This window comes from Paramisgurnus dabryanus, chromosome 12 (assembly GCF_030506205.2).
Source record: "Paramisgurnus dabryanus chromosome 12, PD_genome_1.1, whole genome shotgun sequence".
NCBI classification, from domain to species: Eukaryota; Metazoa; Chordata; class Actinopteri; order Cypriniformes; family Cobitidae; genus Paramisgurnus; species Paramisgurnus dabryanus.
Window position 1 is genome coordinate 2,292,915 of NC_133348.1, and position 18,283 is coordinate 2,311,197.

Below are 18,283 nucleotides of genomic sequence, written 5' to 3' on the forward strand. Positions count from 1 at the left end.
TGTAAAAATATATTTTTACTCGTTTATGGCCATTTACTGTTTAACTGTGCATTCACACGGTGCGTCAGCGTTAACGCTTCCCATTCACTTTCAATGGGTGACATCATGCGTGGCCGAACTGAATTGTGGATCCGTCAGCGTCACGTCACTGCCGTTGCTCGTGGCAGAAGTTGAACATTTCTCAACTTTTCAAGCGGCGACGCGTGCGTCAGCCAATCAGATCGCCTTTATGCAAATAACATAGACTGAGCCAGCCAATTACGTTTATGGAAGACCGGAGCATGTATTGAAGCCACTGTGATTGGCTGTTGGCCAAGCTTCAGACAAGCTTTCCGTTAAGCGTTAACGCTTACGCCCCGTGTGAATGCGCCGTAAAGGGATAGTTCACCAAAAATGAAAATTCTGTCATTATTTACTCACTCTCATGTTGATACAAACCTGTATACATTTCGTTGTTTTGATGAACACAAAGGAAGATATTTTGAGAAATGTTTGTAACCAAACCGTTTGTGCCCCCCTTTTACTTCCATAGTACTCTTATTTTCTGCTATAGAAATGAATGGGGTCCAAGAACGGTTTGGTTACAAACATTTCTCAAAATATCTTCTTTTGTGATCATCCAAACAACGAAATGTATACAGGTTTGTATCAACACGAGCCTGAGTAAATGATGACAGAATTTTATCTTTTTTATGTAAACTATCCCTTTACACATTTAAAGTGATCAAGAAAGTATATTCTTCTGGGCAAATTATTTTTTGCAAATGCCACCAAATAGTATACTGTCCTGCTGTGACTTACAGAACATGCCTCACTTTATAACCTTTAAATAAACACTTAGCTATATTCCCAAAAGCCCAGTTAAGTGAGAATTATATAGCATAATGCTGTCTAGTCTGCATTGCCACAGGATCAGATGTCTTCAACAGCAGCATAAATTTAACATAATGGTTGCGTTGCACAGTGTGAGGTACATTGGGTGACTTTTCTAAGCGGCATGACTTTCAGTTTAGTTTCACGTTGGGGTAATTGCCCCCATGAATTACACTTTTAGCTTGTCTTCAATTAAGACAAGTTTGTCTTGTCTTCTGACATTTAAATTGTACATTTTCAGCTTAGTTGTCTCCAAAAATAGTAGTTTATGAAAGCGTCGGAAATAGACTAAATTTAAATGTTACAATGCAAGCACCATCGCAGCATCACATCATTATCCCACTTCGCCCATTAAACAGGAGCCATTCTGTATTTCATGTTTTTCTGCTTTCTTGTTGTCATGGCAACCAGTGCAGCATCTTGCAGGTAGACTGCAGTCAGTTCATTGTAGTCATTGAGTCTAACCTCATCAACTGAGGACCACCCATGGCTCAGACAGTTTTTCATGTCTTAATGGTGGGACATTATGTCCTTTCCTTGGTGATTTTAAATGTTAAACTTTTTAGTTCAGAACCTGGGAAGTCATTTAAAACTAATGGAGGTTTCAAAGTATTGTAGGCATATTCTATCTTTGCAAGAAAGTTTATTTATTTAATCGCCTTTAAAGACTTTAAAGCAGTTATGTATTCAAAACGATTTGCTATGTTTTTTAGGGTTTTCTGTGATGGCTTTGATTCTGAAAGTTGTTTGCTTAAAACCCCAGTTATGTTTTACTGAGAGTCAAGATATTTCTTAAACTATTAAATCTTGAAGGTCTAAGCAGCTGCTTTTAAAAGATTGGGAATTAAATGTGCCACTGGAGGTCAGCATTTAACTGAGTCAGTCCTTACTGTAATAGTTGCAGTTGTGAGCTTACTAGAACCTTTAACTTCAGTTTTGCTAATAGATAACTTACAATTTGGTTATAGCTGGACAACAGTATAGGCATATAGCTATACCCCCATTTTTTTAGTTTTTGCGAGTTTTCTGGATTTTTTAACCGTTACTATCAACTAACGTGATAGGTGAATGAATGTGTTTCAGCTCAAAATATTTACCAATTCAAAACACTTATAACAGTCATAGTCTTTTTTGGGTGAAATACTTTAAAGGCCATCTTTAAGTTAGGATAGACGACTCTCTATGTAAAAGAATTGAATTTGTTTGTGTTGATGTTTTTAACAGACCGCTCTCTGACAATGCTTCAGTTCTCTGATTGGCATCATGCTGTAAACCTATGGAAAAGGCCCTCTTTGACATTGTTTTTCTTCCTTCTCGTTGGACCTTATCCAGTCTTCAGAATGAGCAGCCGCTACATAATAACATCCTTGTAGTAGAGAAAGTAGAGTGCGCGGGCCGACATTCCTGAATATACAATTCTGTTCTTACTGCAGATGTCAGTGATGTACTCGGGGCATGTCCTCAATCTGAAGAGTCAAAGTCTCTTTCGTCCGTCAAACGTCAAGCTTGCGTTAATGCTTACCCGCTGAGAATAAGCATTCATGATGCTCTGCAATGCTCGGTTGTTTGGCAGAGTGGTCATTGCATGAATGCAATTTATGCTAGGCACGTGCAAGTAGCGTAGTTATCTAGCTTAGTAGTAAGAAGAAAACTGAGACCCCCTTGTAATATTACTTTCCATACTGTTTAAAATGCAGATTGTACTAACAACACCAGAGCTTTTTAAAGTCAGAAAAGATGGCTTTGTGGTAACTTTATAAACAAACACGCTCACACTTGTCCATTCGCACGTTCCAGCTTCGACAATGCTGGCATTCGTCACACTGTCCTCATTTTCACTCGCTTTCATTAAAGCGTAGAAAGAAATAGAATCGCTTGCGGCAAAAAATGGATTATGGTTTTTATTTTCATGGTTTGCGACTGTGAATGGCCTCAATGATGCATTGTTTCAGATGAGGAAATTTGGATGTTGAGCAGTATGGGCGTAATACAGTTACAAAGAAGAACTTTGTCACTGTATGCTGTGATCTGCTATGATGGACATCAGATCTCTGCAAATTGGGCCTTATGGAAGAGGAAATGGACTTTTCTTAAAGAAACAAGGACTTGAAGAACTTGAAAAGATTTTTCAGTAACGAGCCTTTTCTTTCGGCTGCTATCTACAGACCACTTATTTTGTTCGCTCAGGGTTATCTAACTGATAACCATTTGTGCTTTAAGCAAAGTGTAATCCGTCTTCTCCCAGATCCTGTAATAGAGCTGCTTTCCTGAAGACACAGTGTAAAGAAGTCTTACATAACAAACACTCAAAGTATTCGCTTCAAAATGTCCTAGTGAAAATAACAATGCCAAACATGTTTCTAAGAAATAGAATGACTTTAACCTATATGGGCGGTTTCTCAGACAGTCATTAGACTATAGTCCTAGACTAAAATAAATGTAAGCGCTATCCAAACTGAAAACAACTTGCACTGACATCTTAAAACACACCAGTGCCCTTTGTTTTGCCTCAAAATGCTCACAAGTAATGTTTTTAGCAAGGCATGTTTGTTAAAACTAGTTATATTTCATGATTAAACTAAGGCCTAGTCCTGGCTTAAGCTAATCCTTGTCCGGGAAACCACCCCTGTGAGTTTAAAGTTTTATTTAATAAGTTAATTAATTAGCTTAGTTATATTTATCACATGAGCTTTTAAATTTCTCTGTTTTGCTGTATTTGGTGTTGTAGCTTTTTATATACCTACTTACCTTGGTTCCCTAAATGTCTTATTTTGTGCTCTCCAAAAACCATTTGTTTTTTGCTACATTCCCATGGCTCCTTGAAATCCTTGAAAGTTTGTGAATCTGGGGGGGGGATTCAAGGCCCTGGGAAGTTTTTGAAATTATACAGAGATACAGTTCATTAAAAGTGCTCAAATCTGTTTTATGCAAGAAGTTTTCTGGAAAAAATCCATATTATTCCTAGTGTAGTGTAGGATAATATAATAAAATTCTAGACTTTTTAAGTACACATGCTAAACTGTTCATTTTAAATGCTTATATCTCCTGTATGCGAATATTGATTCATACCAAAATGCTTTTTTGCATAGTTGTGTTTGACACATAAAAACGTCTCATGTTTACGATGTTCCCTGAGAAGGGAATGAGACGCTGTGTCTCCCTTGCCATACTTTATGCGTCTCTGTAACACAGTCTTTGGCAATATTTCAGAAAGAAATTTACTTCCTGGCTCCCATGTCACCCTGTCTTTGTTGTTAAGCCTCACCATTGGTTGAATTTGATAAACGCATTCAGCACACTTACCCCTGGAGGGGTCCACAAAGTGTTACCGCAGTGACGCAGCGCAAATTCCCTCGAAAGGGAACTGTAACAATGTATCTTAAAAGGTAACACAATGTAACCTTGTTCTCACTTGAAATGTGTCCCCACATTTAGTCCTTGAATTTGAGGGTATTGGACCTGGAAAGTTCTTGAAAGGTCCTTGAATATGAAGTTAACTAAGGTGTGGGAACCCTGCTTTTAAAAATGCTTACATTTTCATGTCACATCTTGGCAGATCGCAGTTCTGCCCAGCATTATACATACATACATACACCTTTATTTGGGACAACACTCAGAATGGCCTGGGCCCTTGCAGCTGGGTATATTTGCCTTTCCTTGCTTCCTTCAGGAAGTCGTAACTGCTAGTTCATCATGTTTTACTGGGTAATGAGTTTCAAACCGGAATTAGATGACCGATTTCAAGGCCTGCCTCTTACACAAAGTGCCATTCAAAGTCTGTAAGTTCAGCTTAGCATGTGGATTTGGTCATTTCATTTGGATGTTGCAAAAAAACCTTTGACTTTACTTCAGAGAAAATGTTTTTGTTTCAGCCCAGATGATGGGACAACTTGATGATGGGACAACTTAGCAATTATACCAATTACGTAAGCCAGGTTTTACAGTATTTTCAGTTTTCCACAAATATACCTGATTTTAAGTTAGTTAAATTAGTTTTGTTACCAGATAAGTGACCTTTAGTTTTCTTACTTAAGCTTAATCTAAGAGCTAATGAATCTAAATACTTGCAGTAAAACTTTGTCTCATGTTTGACACGAGGGACCCATTTCATTGCTTTTTATTGGGTAAAAGCAGTAAAGGCATAGGAATACTTTATAAGGCCACATCTTGTTAATTTCCTCTGGGACACCGTAGAATCACCAAGGTGAGTTTTTAAATGGCCGAAAGTGTGGGTTGGATCAGATATTATCTTCATTAGTGGAGCATATCCCTTAGGCTCTGGGCTCACTGCCTCTTCCAATTCTCTTCACTCCAACACTTAATGGCTTTGAACTTGTGCAATAGTAATTGATTGTTGACTTGTCATCTTGCAGGCTGTTCGAAATGAAGACTTGATCCTCTTTCCAACTTTGCTTTTCCTGTTTCATGCCTCACTTCTATATGCTTTGCAGATTGCCATAAATTTTCTTTTAATTGAAAAATATGTGTAGTATAACATTATAATAGACTTGGGGTTAATGCACATTCATGTCGGTGGTAAAGTGAATTCACTCTGCATTTATGATTTCAGTTTTATGTGAATTTAATTTAGTTTCTCTACAGCTGTAGCTACAGTATTCAAAGTGTGCATACAGAAATTGCATATGAAGCGATGCCTTAAAGGCTTTTTTTGCTCTCTTTTTTTTGCCATGTACCACTGTTGTATATTATTCTAAAAGAGCAGTACGTTGCACATGTGGCAAATAAAACACCTTTCACCAGATGTTGGGGCTTGTTCATGGTTTTAAACCTCAACTGACAACTGGCGGCTTAATGCAAAGACACAAAGTGAAACACATGTTGGCTGCTTTTCTATAAGTTTCAGTTTAACTCACCAATTGAAAAACCATTTTGTTTAAGTATGAGCCTTCAACGTTTTAAGGGATTTATTAAGTTATGTGTTTCCAAACTTTGTTTAAAAGGCGTTACTGCTTTGACAAAATATAGCACCATGGCATCACTTCAGTGTTTGAGCATTTAAAGTGAAAACCTGTCTCTAGAATGATTAAATTTGCTCTCATTGATTTTAATATGTTGACTTTGTGTTTCAGGTCGACTTTATGCCATGCAGACTGGAATGAAAATAGATAGCAAAACTCCAGAGTGCCGAAAGTTTCTTGTGAAACTAATGGATCAGTTGGAAACGGTAAGGAGTCCAGAAGACCCTAATTTGTGCTATCATGTAAATAATTTTTAAATAACTCGCTGTTTAGAGATCACACAGTTCGAACTTCATAGAAACAATATTGGGTTTTTTTGTATTGCTTTACGCTATTAGCTGCAGTGCGCAAAAAATCACACATAACTTTTTGACTGAAAGTTTAAGTTCGGTTCAGTTTTATGTGTGTGGCAAATATTTCCCAATAGTGATAAATGACCTTTTGTGTACTAAGGGCACTTTATTCTCATCACAGTTCAAAAGGCTGAGTTTATAGGTCTCCTCACAAGGGGAGCAGGAAAATAAATGAAGCTTTGCTTTTATGCCTAGCCACTCTTTATAGACATTTTGAAACCAATTAGACGAGAGTGGAGACCCCGCGGTCTCCAGAGCTGGCTTTTACTATCGCCTTAGTCCAGTTTATTAAATGTCACGGACACAGGAAACAACAGCATGTGGAGAGGCAGATCCTGGTGGGCACATCCGGTCAAAAGGTCTGAAACACAAAGTTCCCTTGTAACACTGCTAAATCTGCAGGAACAAAATGAAGCTTCTTATCGTGATCCGAATTGTCCTGATGTCATTTAGAGGACAATGCAGAAGCAGTGCTAGACAATAAGAAATAACTGTGTCTTAAATCTAATACTGTATGTCTTAAACATATTATAGATTTTTAGTAGTTTCACTGTTCATTGTTTCTACATGATTTTATATTTTAGCAGTTAAAGTTTTATGCATTTTTAATGTTATGATTCATATTATGAACATTGCCAAGTGTTACCAAATGTCACTTTAGCACACCATTTTTAAATTATCTTTGTTAGTTAAAGACTATAGCCGATTGTCGTGATATAAGCTTCTGGTGTTTGCTTTTGTCTCAAGAAAATACTTGCAGGAAGTGAAACCTTCATGATAAGGTTCACTTCACCTATATCATGCCCTTGTACCAAATATCAGCCAAAAAACACATTGAGCCGTCTCAGTTTTTTCTTAAAAGAACAAGGTTCCTTTAGTAAAACTGTCCTACAGTGTTAAAATGACTCCAGTGTTGTTTCTTCTCCAAGGGGATTTTGAGCAAACCCCAAAAAGTCCAAGATCTGATTTCAAGGCTTCGATTTGTGAAGGTGTTCAATATCGCTTTCTTCCTGCTGTTTATGCACTTCCTTCCGAGTTATGTTTTCATATACTTTTCTCCGATACGACACAAGTGATATACTGTGCTGTGCAGGGCTTTTTCGTACATTTTGCTAAAACTTTAACAGTGAGTCCATTCAGGCACCCGGGTTCCACCTGTTGAAATGTAACCAGACGTATTTGCTTTAGTGATTTTACAAGGAAACCTGACGCTCTCTAGCAGACTGTAACATCACAGAGTGAAATGCAGAGCTCGGCCCGGCTAAAGCTTTAACGTTTGGGTGCCGGCCATTTTTATAAAAGGCAGGTTCACTAATGTCTGTGTGTTTCGAGTTAGAGGTCAGTCATTCGGTCAATTCCATTTGATGTTGCAACAAAGTACAATTTTTGTACGACGGACCACCTCAGACATTACTTTTTTAAAACAACCTTAGTCATATTTGTGTAATAGTCTACAATTTATTTTATATAAAGATACAGTGCATTTATTGTCAATGTACCATCATGGAGAAGTCCATAAAGGCGAGTCTTATTATAAACTTTGAAAGCGCATGCCAGGAAAACACAAAGGCATATTTAGTGTGCTCGGTATTAAAAGAGGTGAGGAGAACATTAGCCACTTGTGATTGTCTTGCATTATAACAGTTTTCTGTGAATGCCAAAGCTACAAATGTATTCGTCTGGTGTCATCAAAAAGATCATAATAATAGCTGGGTGAGTGAGTCCGCTAATTGGGCGTGGGCAGGTCTCCAGCGGGACCCACTTTTCCAGCAAGATATTAATTACACCAGAGTTCTGGAGTGGAATTGAAATGACTGATGCATCTCTGGACTTAATGAGTCATGCCATGGAAACTAGAGCTTTGGAGAACAATCATCTAAAATTATCTCAAGTGATGCAGTGAACACTTGTTACAGTATTGCGTTAGGGTTAGTTTTAGACCAAAGTTTTTTTGGTCATGCTGAGCCCCACTTTTTGATTTTTCATTTTCAAAGAGTGCCATACTTTTTAAAAACTTTCTTAAAAAGTTGTTTTCTTCTCCGTGTTACAGATGAAGAAAGAGCTCATCGACCACGAGTCCATCACTCAGGAGGTAGTCGGCAATGCCCACATCGAGAATTACGCTCTGAAAATGTTCCTCTATGCAGACAATGAAGACCGAGCTGGACGTTTCCACAAGTAAGCCAACATCTGGGTGTATTCTGGGATGCGTAGTCCTCTCTGTCTCCAGGACTTTTCGTCTTATTTCAGCTCATTTGAGTCATTCTTTTTGAATGTGCAAGGTCTGATTACTGTTTCCACTCACTGAACCGTTACACAGCATAATCCTACTGTCACTATAATGCACATAAAGGGAGTGAGTAGCAGGCTAAAATTAGCAACAAAGCTGGTTCTGTACAGGGCAGTTGTCTGGGAGTAAGACGGCGTAGATTAGCTAGGTGTAGAGTTACAGGTCGCGGCAGAATAATGAAGTTCTTGTGGACGGTTACGTCATAGACAGTGTATGACCTGTAAAGGGTCCAGAAGCTGAATATTTGGCCATGGCTCAGGCCTCGGGTCATGAGGGCTGGTATTACCCGAGGTATTTCAAGTCACAGTTACTTTGGATGTGTTGAGATACAAAAAACTTCTGGGTACGTGTTTACGAAGTGTTTGCTGATAAAATGCAGAATGATGTAACGCATAGTGTTGGAGTTTAGTACACTATGCAATCACATGGAAAATTCCTCTATGTGGTTTGTTAACAGCTAATATTAATGTAAGTGCAAAATAACAAGAGTGTTAAGGCAAGTCCTAAAAAGCACAAACTTTCACAGTACCTACCAAATTTTCTCTTATGCACTTTGTCCTCGTCCTGCTTATGAGGTTTAGAGCGGAGATTAATCTTGCCCTCGGAAGTTGTCAGACCTGTGTGCACTTTGTCCAGATGTCATGTACTTAGGATTTGTTTTTTACAATGCAAAAGGTAAAACATTCTGTACAGATTTCCTTATACAACCCCAGTATTGACAGGAATATAAAGGTTTTATTTTGAAGTCAAAGTTCTGCCCCAATCAAGCTAAGCTGCATTCAGACTATCAGTAGGAGAGTGACGCAATCTCATTCATTTCAATGGAAGCTTGGCGACTTCCGGGGACACGAGCGACAGTGACCATTGGCGACTGGATGGGGCGCGTCCAGGTGCAAAAAAAGAGTTGAGAAATGTTTAACTTTATGTTGATTTGTAGAAAATCGCTATCACCTGCTTTCAGATGTGGCATTTACTACACAGAGCTGTATTTCACCAAGAAGCTAGGCAAAATTGCGTTCATAATTGAAGACGATCTTCCACGATTATGAACGCAATTTTGTCTAGCTTTCAGTGAAATATGCTCTGTGTAGTAAATGCCGCTCCATATGAAAGCAATTAATAGCGATTTAAAACTAATCACCGAACCAGCTTTTCTGATGAGACGCGCATTATAATCGCAGGCGATTTTTTTTTTTCAAGTCCAGCACTATGTGTTACATCATTCTGCATTTTATCACCAAACACTTCGTAAATGCGTACCCAGACATACGCATGAGAATCGAAGAATCGCAGACTATTTTTTTTCCGCCAGCTCTAGTGGACTGTACTCATTTGTTTATGACAACCAGATTTAGAAATGCCTCTTTTGAAAGAGACAAGCGACACACAGCGACAAAGTCGCTTATAATGTGAATGTAGCTCTACTGTTACTGTTGCTCAGTGGTTGTCAAACTGGGGGGTGGGATATAGTGCCAGAGGCCCCAGTTTTATGGCATTTAAAAAAAACTATGCACAGTAAGTTGCTTTGGATAGAAGCATCTGGCCAATGCATAAATGTCAATGTGATTGTAAGGTGGAGATTCAGAAATAATGCAGGAGGCTACAAAAAAGCTATTTTAAAAAACCGCTATTTATTTGCAGTAACAGGGGATAGTCACTCTTAGTATAGCAGTTTGCTGCTTATTCTGGGCAATAACCGCCTACTCCGTCTGACTGGCAGGAAAAACAAACATCAGCTGTTTGTTTTGTTTGGGGTCAAATTTTTTACATCATTTTGTGTGCAATTAGCTGATCAGTAAACAGATTGAATGTGAGTTTATACCTAGCACACATTTTTAGGATGTTTTTTCTAACTGGTTGGAAACATGACTGTTGTTTACCTGCAGCAGTGATTTCCAACCTTGAATTTAAAGTAGGTATTGAGTGAAGTGTGACTATGATGAATCTGTTCCAGGATTGTAACAGTGGACTGCTGTTTGCATATTGGACCAGACCTGACTTTCAGGGTGACTGCATAGCGTCCATAGGAAATTGAAACACCCAAATAAACATTTGTTTTTTAATTGTTATTTAAGTTAGAAAACCAGTTTGGAGTCAGTGGCATAAGCGGTATGTTAATGGCATCATTGGCATCTCTGTGGTCTGTTTATTGGTACCATGTGTAGATATAAAAAAACACAAATAAGATGTTGAGTCAGGAGTACATTATTGTACTCTATTCCTATTTAAAAGACAACCATGAAACCAAACACAAATTACCAAATTACAAAGTAGGAACAAGAAAATGTTTTGCTTGTCATTTTGTGGCACATCTTCCATGTTAAACACAAGAAAATGTTTTTGTGTAACATTGTTTCCCACAACATGTTGCAGTTTGTAGAGAATTGTGTCAGCAGCGCAAATGGACATGGGTTTGATCACACCAACTGATAAATATGTATACCTTGTAATGCATTAAGTCATCTTTGATAAAAGCATCTGCCAAATGTGCATGCAGTTATTTTATATATTGGCAATTCCTGGAAGTTGATTGCTTATTGCTTTTCTTTATTGAGCCTTAAATGTTTCCTGTTTCTCAGACAAATTTCACTCAATTCCAAGTTGATTTATTGTGCTACAATATTTTTAAAGGGCACCTATCTTTTTCGATTTTACATTTCCTTTGGTGCACTGTAAACCCAAACAGTACAATGTACTCATTTAACTCTTTCCCCACCAGCATTTTTCATGATTTTCACAAAAGTTTAATGCCTTCCAGAAAATGCTCCTTTTTAAATATATAAACATACAATATATGAAATAAAAGAACAGGCCCTCTGCTTTCAAACAAAATAATCCGTTTCATCCTACCTTCATGTGTTCTGTTTTTATCACCTCTCCAATGTGTGTAAGTTTCATCGAAAAAACACCAAATTTTGAGCAAAAAGCTGAGATAATTCCATTTTTGTGAAGGACTTTTGATAGAGATCAGATGCAGAGCGATCTTTAAAACATACACGGACATACAGCTGTTTGCCATAGGGAAATACTTTCTGTTTTTATAAGTTGCGGAAGACCTGGTGGATAATAGCGGTATTGCAGATTGACGAGATAACTCGTCAATGGTGGGGAAAGAGTTAAAATGAGTGAACTGAACTCAAACCTGTGAAAAAGTTGATTGAAAAAGTTTTATGTGTTTTCAACGAGTTCACCATTTTAAGTTCAACAAACTCAAATAAAATAAGTCAAAGAACTCAACAATTGTATTTATTATTTTAAACAGAGTCATTTCAATATCACAGCATCATTCTAACAGGTTGTGGTGAGTTTCCCAGCATGCTTTGCATGAGCCTACAATACGAGAGCATTTTTTGAAATTAAGTATTTTATGTGGTTTTCAGTAAAGTGAAAGACTCAATCGTGTTAAACATTTATTTATGTTGGAGATTAAGAAGAGTTAGCTATTTTTAGTTTTGTGCTTACCATTGTTCAGAAGTATAGTGTCTGTGGTTAGGCTGTAGGTCAGATATGTATTGCTTTATCATATAAACTATGACTGTGTGAAAGTCAGCACTGAGCTCAGTCTCATTACACTTTCTGGTCTTAAATTTCTTAAATAATCTGTTTCTGTGACTTGTGAACAAAAATGTAATGGTAAAAAGTAGTTATAAGTACAGTATACAAAAAATTTGGTAAATAAGTCCTTATAATAAACAGTAGTTTTATGTAGAGTGTACTTAAATATTAAATAAAATGAAGCGTAAACTTTTTAACTTAAAAACAACATTTTTGAGTACTCTGAACTTATCGGGTTTTACTGTGTGTGTGTGTGTGTGTGTGTGTGTGTGTGTGTGTGTGTGTGTGTGTGTGTGTGTGTGTGTGTGTGTGTGTGTGTGTGTGTGTGTGTGTGTGTGTGTGTGTGTGTGTGTGTGTGTGTGTGTGTACCTGGTAATTATCACGTTGTGGGGACCAATTGTCCCCACAAAGATAGGAATACCAGTGTTTTTGTGACCTTGTGGGGACATTTTGATGTCCCCATGAGGAAACAAGCTTATAAATCAAACAGAATGATGTTTATTGAGAATGTGAAGTATCAGAAAGTTTTCTGTGATGATTGGGGTTAGGGAATGGGGCAGGTAAGGGGAATAGAATATACAGTTTGTACAGTATAAAATGCATTACGTCTATGGAATGTCCCCACAAAACATGGAAACCAGAATGTGTGTGTGTGTGTGTGTGTGTGTGTGTGTGTGTGTGTGTGTGTGTGTGTGTGTGTGTGTATGTGTGTGTGTTTGTAAGTGTGTGTGTGTGTGTGTTTGTAAGTGTGTATTAGTACGTTAATGATATGCAAAAGGTACAAACCCCAAAGTAAACAGTGGCGCGAGTTATCTTTTCCAACGTAAATTTATTTTCTCTGACTACAACAAACACACGGAGTGTAGGCAACAGTTTACTTCCTGGGCCTGTTGACTTGGATAAGACCGACATTATAATAATTATAAGAAAAATTTACAGTATGTGGAAATTATTTTTTAACCATAAACCACGCGAACAGTTTGTATTATACAAAAGAACATTGTTTTTAGCAATGAAATAGGTGCTTTTTAAAACACATCACATTCATTTATGTCTTAATATAATTTAGATCTAAATACTGTTGTGTTGTATGTTTTGATATTTATCTCCGAAGTTAATTTTAAACAAAATATCTGCCACAGAACAGATTAATCCACAGTACAAATAACTGCATTTCTTTGAAGAGCAGGTTTGGAAAAGTGAGGGATAATTTCAAATCGTATGTTCATTTTAAAGATATAGGTAATAAACATATGAAATGTACTGTGTATAACATCTTACTTAATTAACATTAAAGGTCCCGTTCACTGTGACAATGTGTAAATTAATACTACAAGATTTACAATACTTAAGCAGTTTATTTAATCTCAAGTCTCAATTAAATACTGACATTTTCTCTTTCTCTATTATAAACACACAAACCATGAACTGATATACATTTCATAAAATGAGTATGGCAGATTAAGTTAAACAAACACCTTTAAGATGGTTTCTTTATATGTGAAATATAAGAGCAGAACATATAGAGCAGAACATTGTCAGACTTATCTCATCGGCCTCGTGCAAACTACTTTTAGAAGTGACAACCGCATTTAAATGCGATGGTTGACAAAGATATAACACTAGCAATGTTCTACCGTCTCGCGTGCTTATCACTCACAATTTGACCAAAATAATTTATCAGCATTATGTTTTGCAATAAACATCCGTCTTGGCATTGTGTATTGCACGCATTTGTGAGGCTGCTCCAGAGCACGCTTTTTTGCAGTGTTGCCAGGTCCTCGTCTTTTTTGTACTAATATACCGTTTTGGTGTTTAACCGTTTATGGCTTTTGGATCAAGTTTTTGGTGTTATTAAAGTGTGAACATGTCGGGACAAATATTTTGATCTTTGAGATAAAGCATGTGGATTTGTTTCAAGATCTGGCAACACCAGTCAGCAAATGCTTGTGCCTCTTTCATTTTCTGCACCGCGCATACAGACGACTTTTTCCACTTCTAGGCTTTTATTTTTTTCAGAAGAAAGACCTGTCATGTCCATGATGCACATTTAAACACTTTATTAACGACTTGTTGTTCAGTTCGGTTATGTACACACTATGCAGAGTTTTTGTAAATGCGGTTGTCACTTCCTGCATTTTGCGGGAGTTAATTCGGTTGTAGAATGCGGTTGTCAGGCTCGTTACTGAACTGTTTGTGTACAAAACAGGACTAAGCATTAAAAGGTGAAGTGACAACCGAATAATATGCAGTGTGTAAACTAACCAATCGCGGGACTCCCCATTGTCTGCTTTTCTCCATTGTTCTTTAAAAAAACGTTTTTGACCTTCGCCTTTTTGTCCACTGGCTCCTCCAGAGATGTTTTCTCTGCAGACCTCTTAACGCCTACAATGTAACGCCAAATTTTTTGAAGGTGTGCCTCCTCTTAAAGTGTCCGGGGGAAACAGTATGCTATTTTAATTTACCCGCCACGACAAAAAATCACCCGCATTTGGCTAGTTTCCATCCCTGTTACACACTAACTAAAGTTTGAAAAATGGGATCAGAAAGAACATGACCTTTAAACTTATGTATAGGTTTAATTACAGAAGTATCTAGCAATGAAAATATCTTTTGTTTCTTTGTATTGCTGTTATTTATGTCTTTTGTTCATTGTGTCTTTTGATTGCAGAAACATGATCAAGTCCTTCTACACTGCAAGTCTTCTGATTGATGTGTTGAATGTCTTTGGTGAATTATCAGAAGAGGTAAGTCACTGTGAGCTTCTCATGCACAGGTTACTTTTTAAAACTCATGTGCAGGTTACGAGTGCGCACCCGAATCAGAGGTGCTTTCAAATTCACGCCAACTGCGCCACAGTTCCATTGCAACTGAGCTCAGACCACCTCTTTCAGGTAGTCCCGGGTTCGGTATCCCAATGCGGTCCCGGCTTCGCATGACAGCTTTCGCATTACAAGTTTTTCATGCGAGCTATGGCCGGTGTCGCACTAAACTGCCAGTGTGAAAACGGCACACTGTTGATCTTTACACACATGTTGAGGGAAGGCCAATTTGACATTTCTAATTCACCTAACCTGCATGTTTGAGGAAACCGAAGTCAAAAGGAGAACATGCAAACTCCACACAGACAGTCCTCCTGAAGCTTAAACTGGGGGACCTTCTTGCTGTGATGCAACAGTGCTGCCCCGTGATCCAATTTTAAGATGCCTTTATAGGCCATTTTGCAACAGCCCCTGTCCTCATTTACTTTATATGAACAGACTAGCCAGAATATTTACCACAAATTTGTCTCTTGTGTTCCACAGAAGAAAGTCACGCAGGTTTGAATTGACATGATGACAGCGTTGTCATTTTTGGGTGAACTTTCCTTTACAATATGGGTATGAGATGTGTTCTTTGACACAATCACCCTGTTTCTGATGGCACAGACACACAAGCTTGCCTAATTTAGTGGAACATGAAAACATCGAATGGAATCGAATACATCACTAGCCAAGTTCTCTTGTTCGAATCTGAAAACTGCTGCAAAAACATGAACTTATTGAAAAACATGGAAATTACTGCGAAACTGTAAAGCAGAACCCAGGGATTGACAACGCCTCATCACTCACAATGTACACGGAGGTTTTGAGAGTGCCGATTTTTGGCTAACTCATGCCTGGAAAGTGTTGGTAATCCACCATTTAAATCTGTCTTGGATACTCTATTGCCAGTGTGACTATTAGGCCATCCCTACTGGTCACCATGGCCGCAGATGTCTCTTGTACAGAGGGGAATTGACCTGTGTCTGAAGATGGACAATGTTTCATTGAGTGTTCTTCGCTCCCTAAGGGCCAGACATTTTCCTACTGTAGACAGCTCATTGGATTTACTGTTTCAACAGTGCGCTTTCTCTCTGTAACACTAACCCATACAATGAGCCCTCAGAAGTCCCCACCATTGCTGTGCTATTTCTCCCTGACAATGCCACAAGGAGTCGAGCTATATTGTATTACTTGTAGGATGGAAACAGTTTGGTGCTCAACGTAGCATGTTTTTGACCGAAAAATGCAATAAAGCTATACTAGTTAAAGAAATAACCTTAGGGTGTGTTTACAGCACATTTTCACGTTGTGTCATGCATAGCACTTGCCCTTAATAGTAACAGCAGTTGTTAAAGGCCTTGTGGCACAACACTCTTTTTGATCAACCTTATTACTACACTTGTGTTTGTGTTGAATATATTGGCGCTTTTTTCGTTTCATAGTACCCCACTGTTTGGTTTGGGTCAGCTTACTTTTGTGAGCTTTTCCACTGCGTGCAGTACGTAGTACCCGATCCTTTTTTTTAGTACCACCTTGGTCAGGGTTCAAAGCGACTTGAGTTGATACCAAAACGTGACGCGAAAACACTGATTGGTCTGAGAGAATTGTCACTACCAGCATCATTTCTATAATGTAAAAGATTAGCTTTACCTTCATGCTAGCTTGCGCTGTCTCCAGCAAACATGTTGTCATCTGTGCTCTGCTATAAGTTCCCAAACTCCCTTTTAGCGATGAAAAACATCCACAGGTTGAGAATCAAGAACACCATACCAATTTTTTTCCAGACTTGCAGTTTGTGGCACCATATTTGCGACACGTACGTTTGCATATATGCTTAAATGCAACTTAAACGAGGCTGACGTCACAAGTGTTTGTACAGAAACTGTCATGTGATACAGAGGCAGTGATAAACGCGATGTGCAAACATTTATTTATGGTGGTCAATTTAAATTTTGTGGCGGACTGAGAAATAAATGAATGTATGGGAATGTACAACAACGTTCTGAGTCTGACTTGTATGATGTCACAGCAGTAGGCAGCGCAAATATAACGACACGCCTATAACCCCTCCCACTCCGAAGCGTTACTAAACTTGATGGAAAAACTAACCATGCTAAAGTGAGGTGAGCTGACCCAACCTGACCCAAACCAAACCGTGGGGTACTATGCGACGTAAAAGCGTCATATGCGAGTGATTCATTCATCACTGAAATGTTTTCTATGTCTAATCTGCAACTTTAGCTGCTATTGTGCTTCTGGGAAAGTTCACTAATTGAGGAGTTCTTATCTTAATGATTCACCTATGGACTCCTCCCCTTTTCCCCTATCCAGAACGTCCAGCACAGGAAGTATGCAAAGTGGAAGGCAGCATACATTCACAACTGTCTGAAGAATGGTGAGACTCCACAGGCTGGTCCTATTGCAATGGAGGGGGAAGAATATGGTAAGCACTGATATTATATCTGTTCCGCTCGAACGATCCTGTGACTCCTATTAGCAAAATACACACTAGTCAGAGGCTTTCCTCCAGAGCCCCTACGTGGCTTCCTTAGTTTATGTGTGCTGTTGGAGCTCAGTAAATGTTAGCGCATTGTGTGCCTTATCAAAGTTGAGAACGCAGGCGATGACCGCCTTGCCCCATGACCACCACCCAGCAACTTCTCTCCATGCATGTTGGCTCAGGCTGCTATTTGTGTAATGATTATTTTCATAATCACAGAGGTTTCCTTTCCCCGTAATGGTGCGAAAATTGTTCACTGTGAGCCGATAGTTCACTTAAAAATGAATCATCATAATGTTGTTCTAAACCAGTATGACTATCTTGCATGTAATACAAAAGGAACATTTAAAGGATTATTTCATTTTCTTAAAAAAATCCAGATAATTTACTCACCACCATGTCATTCAAAATGTTGATGTCTTTCTTTGTTCAGTCGAGAAGAAATTATGTTTTTTGAGGAAAACATTCTAGGATTTTTCTCATTTTAATGGACTTTAATGGAACCCAACACATTGCAGTTTCAAAGGACTCTAAATGATCCCAAATGAGGCATAAGGGTCTAGCGAAACGAAGAAAAATAAAAAATGCAATTTTAAACCACAACTTCTCATCTTCTCTGGCTGTCTGACTCGCCAGCACGACCTCACGTAATTGCATAATGACGTCGAAAGGTCACGTGTTACATATATGAAACACACATTTGCGGACCATTTTAAACAATAAACTGACACAAAGACATTAATTAGAATCATTTGACATACAACAACGTCGGAACTGTTCTCTTTCTCCACACTTGTAAACACTGGGGCGTAGTTTCGCATACGTCATCAATGAACTCTCGCCGTAATGACGTATTACGTGAGGTTGCACTGGCGCGTCACACGACTGGAGGAAGACGAGAAGTTGTGGTTTAAAAGTGCTTTTTTTTC

General features: G+C 38.3%; 1 protein-coding gene across 2 annotated transcripts in view; it reads left to right on the plus strand.

Annotated features, from left to right (window-relative positions):
• vta1 (vesicle (multivesicular body) trafficking 1) overlaps positions 1 to 18,283 on the plus strand; it is a 41,319-nt gene that overhangs the window by 1,690 nt on the left and 21,346 nt on the right. For both annotated transcript variants that reach the window (XM_065256131.2, XM_065256132.2), the window contains exons 2-5: positions 5,964 to 6,058; positions 8,256 to 8,383; positions 14,722 to 14,797; positions 17,186 to 17,297. In XM_065256131.2, the coding sequence (XP_065112203.2) occupies positions 5,964 to 6,058; positions 8,256 to 8,383; positions 14,722 to 14,797; positions 17,186 to 17,297 (411 nt within the window). The remainder of the gene's footprint in view (positions 1 to 5,963; positions 6,059 to 8,255; positions 8,384 to 14,721; positions 14,798 to 17,185; positions 17,298 to 18,283) is intronic.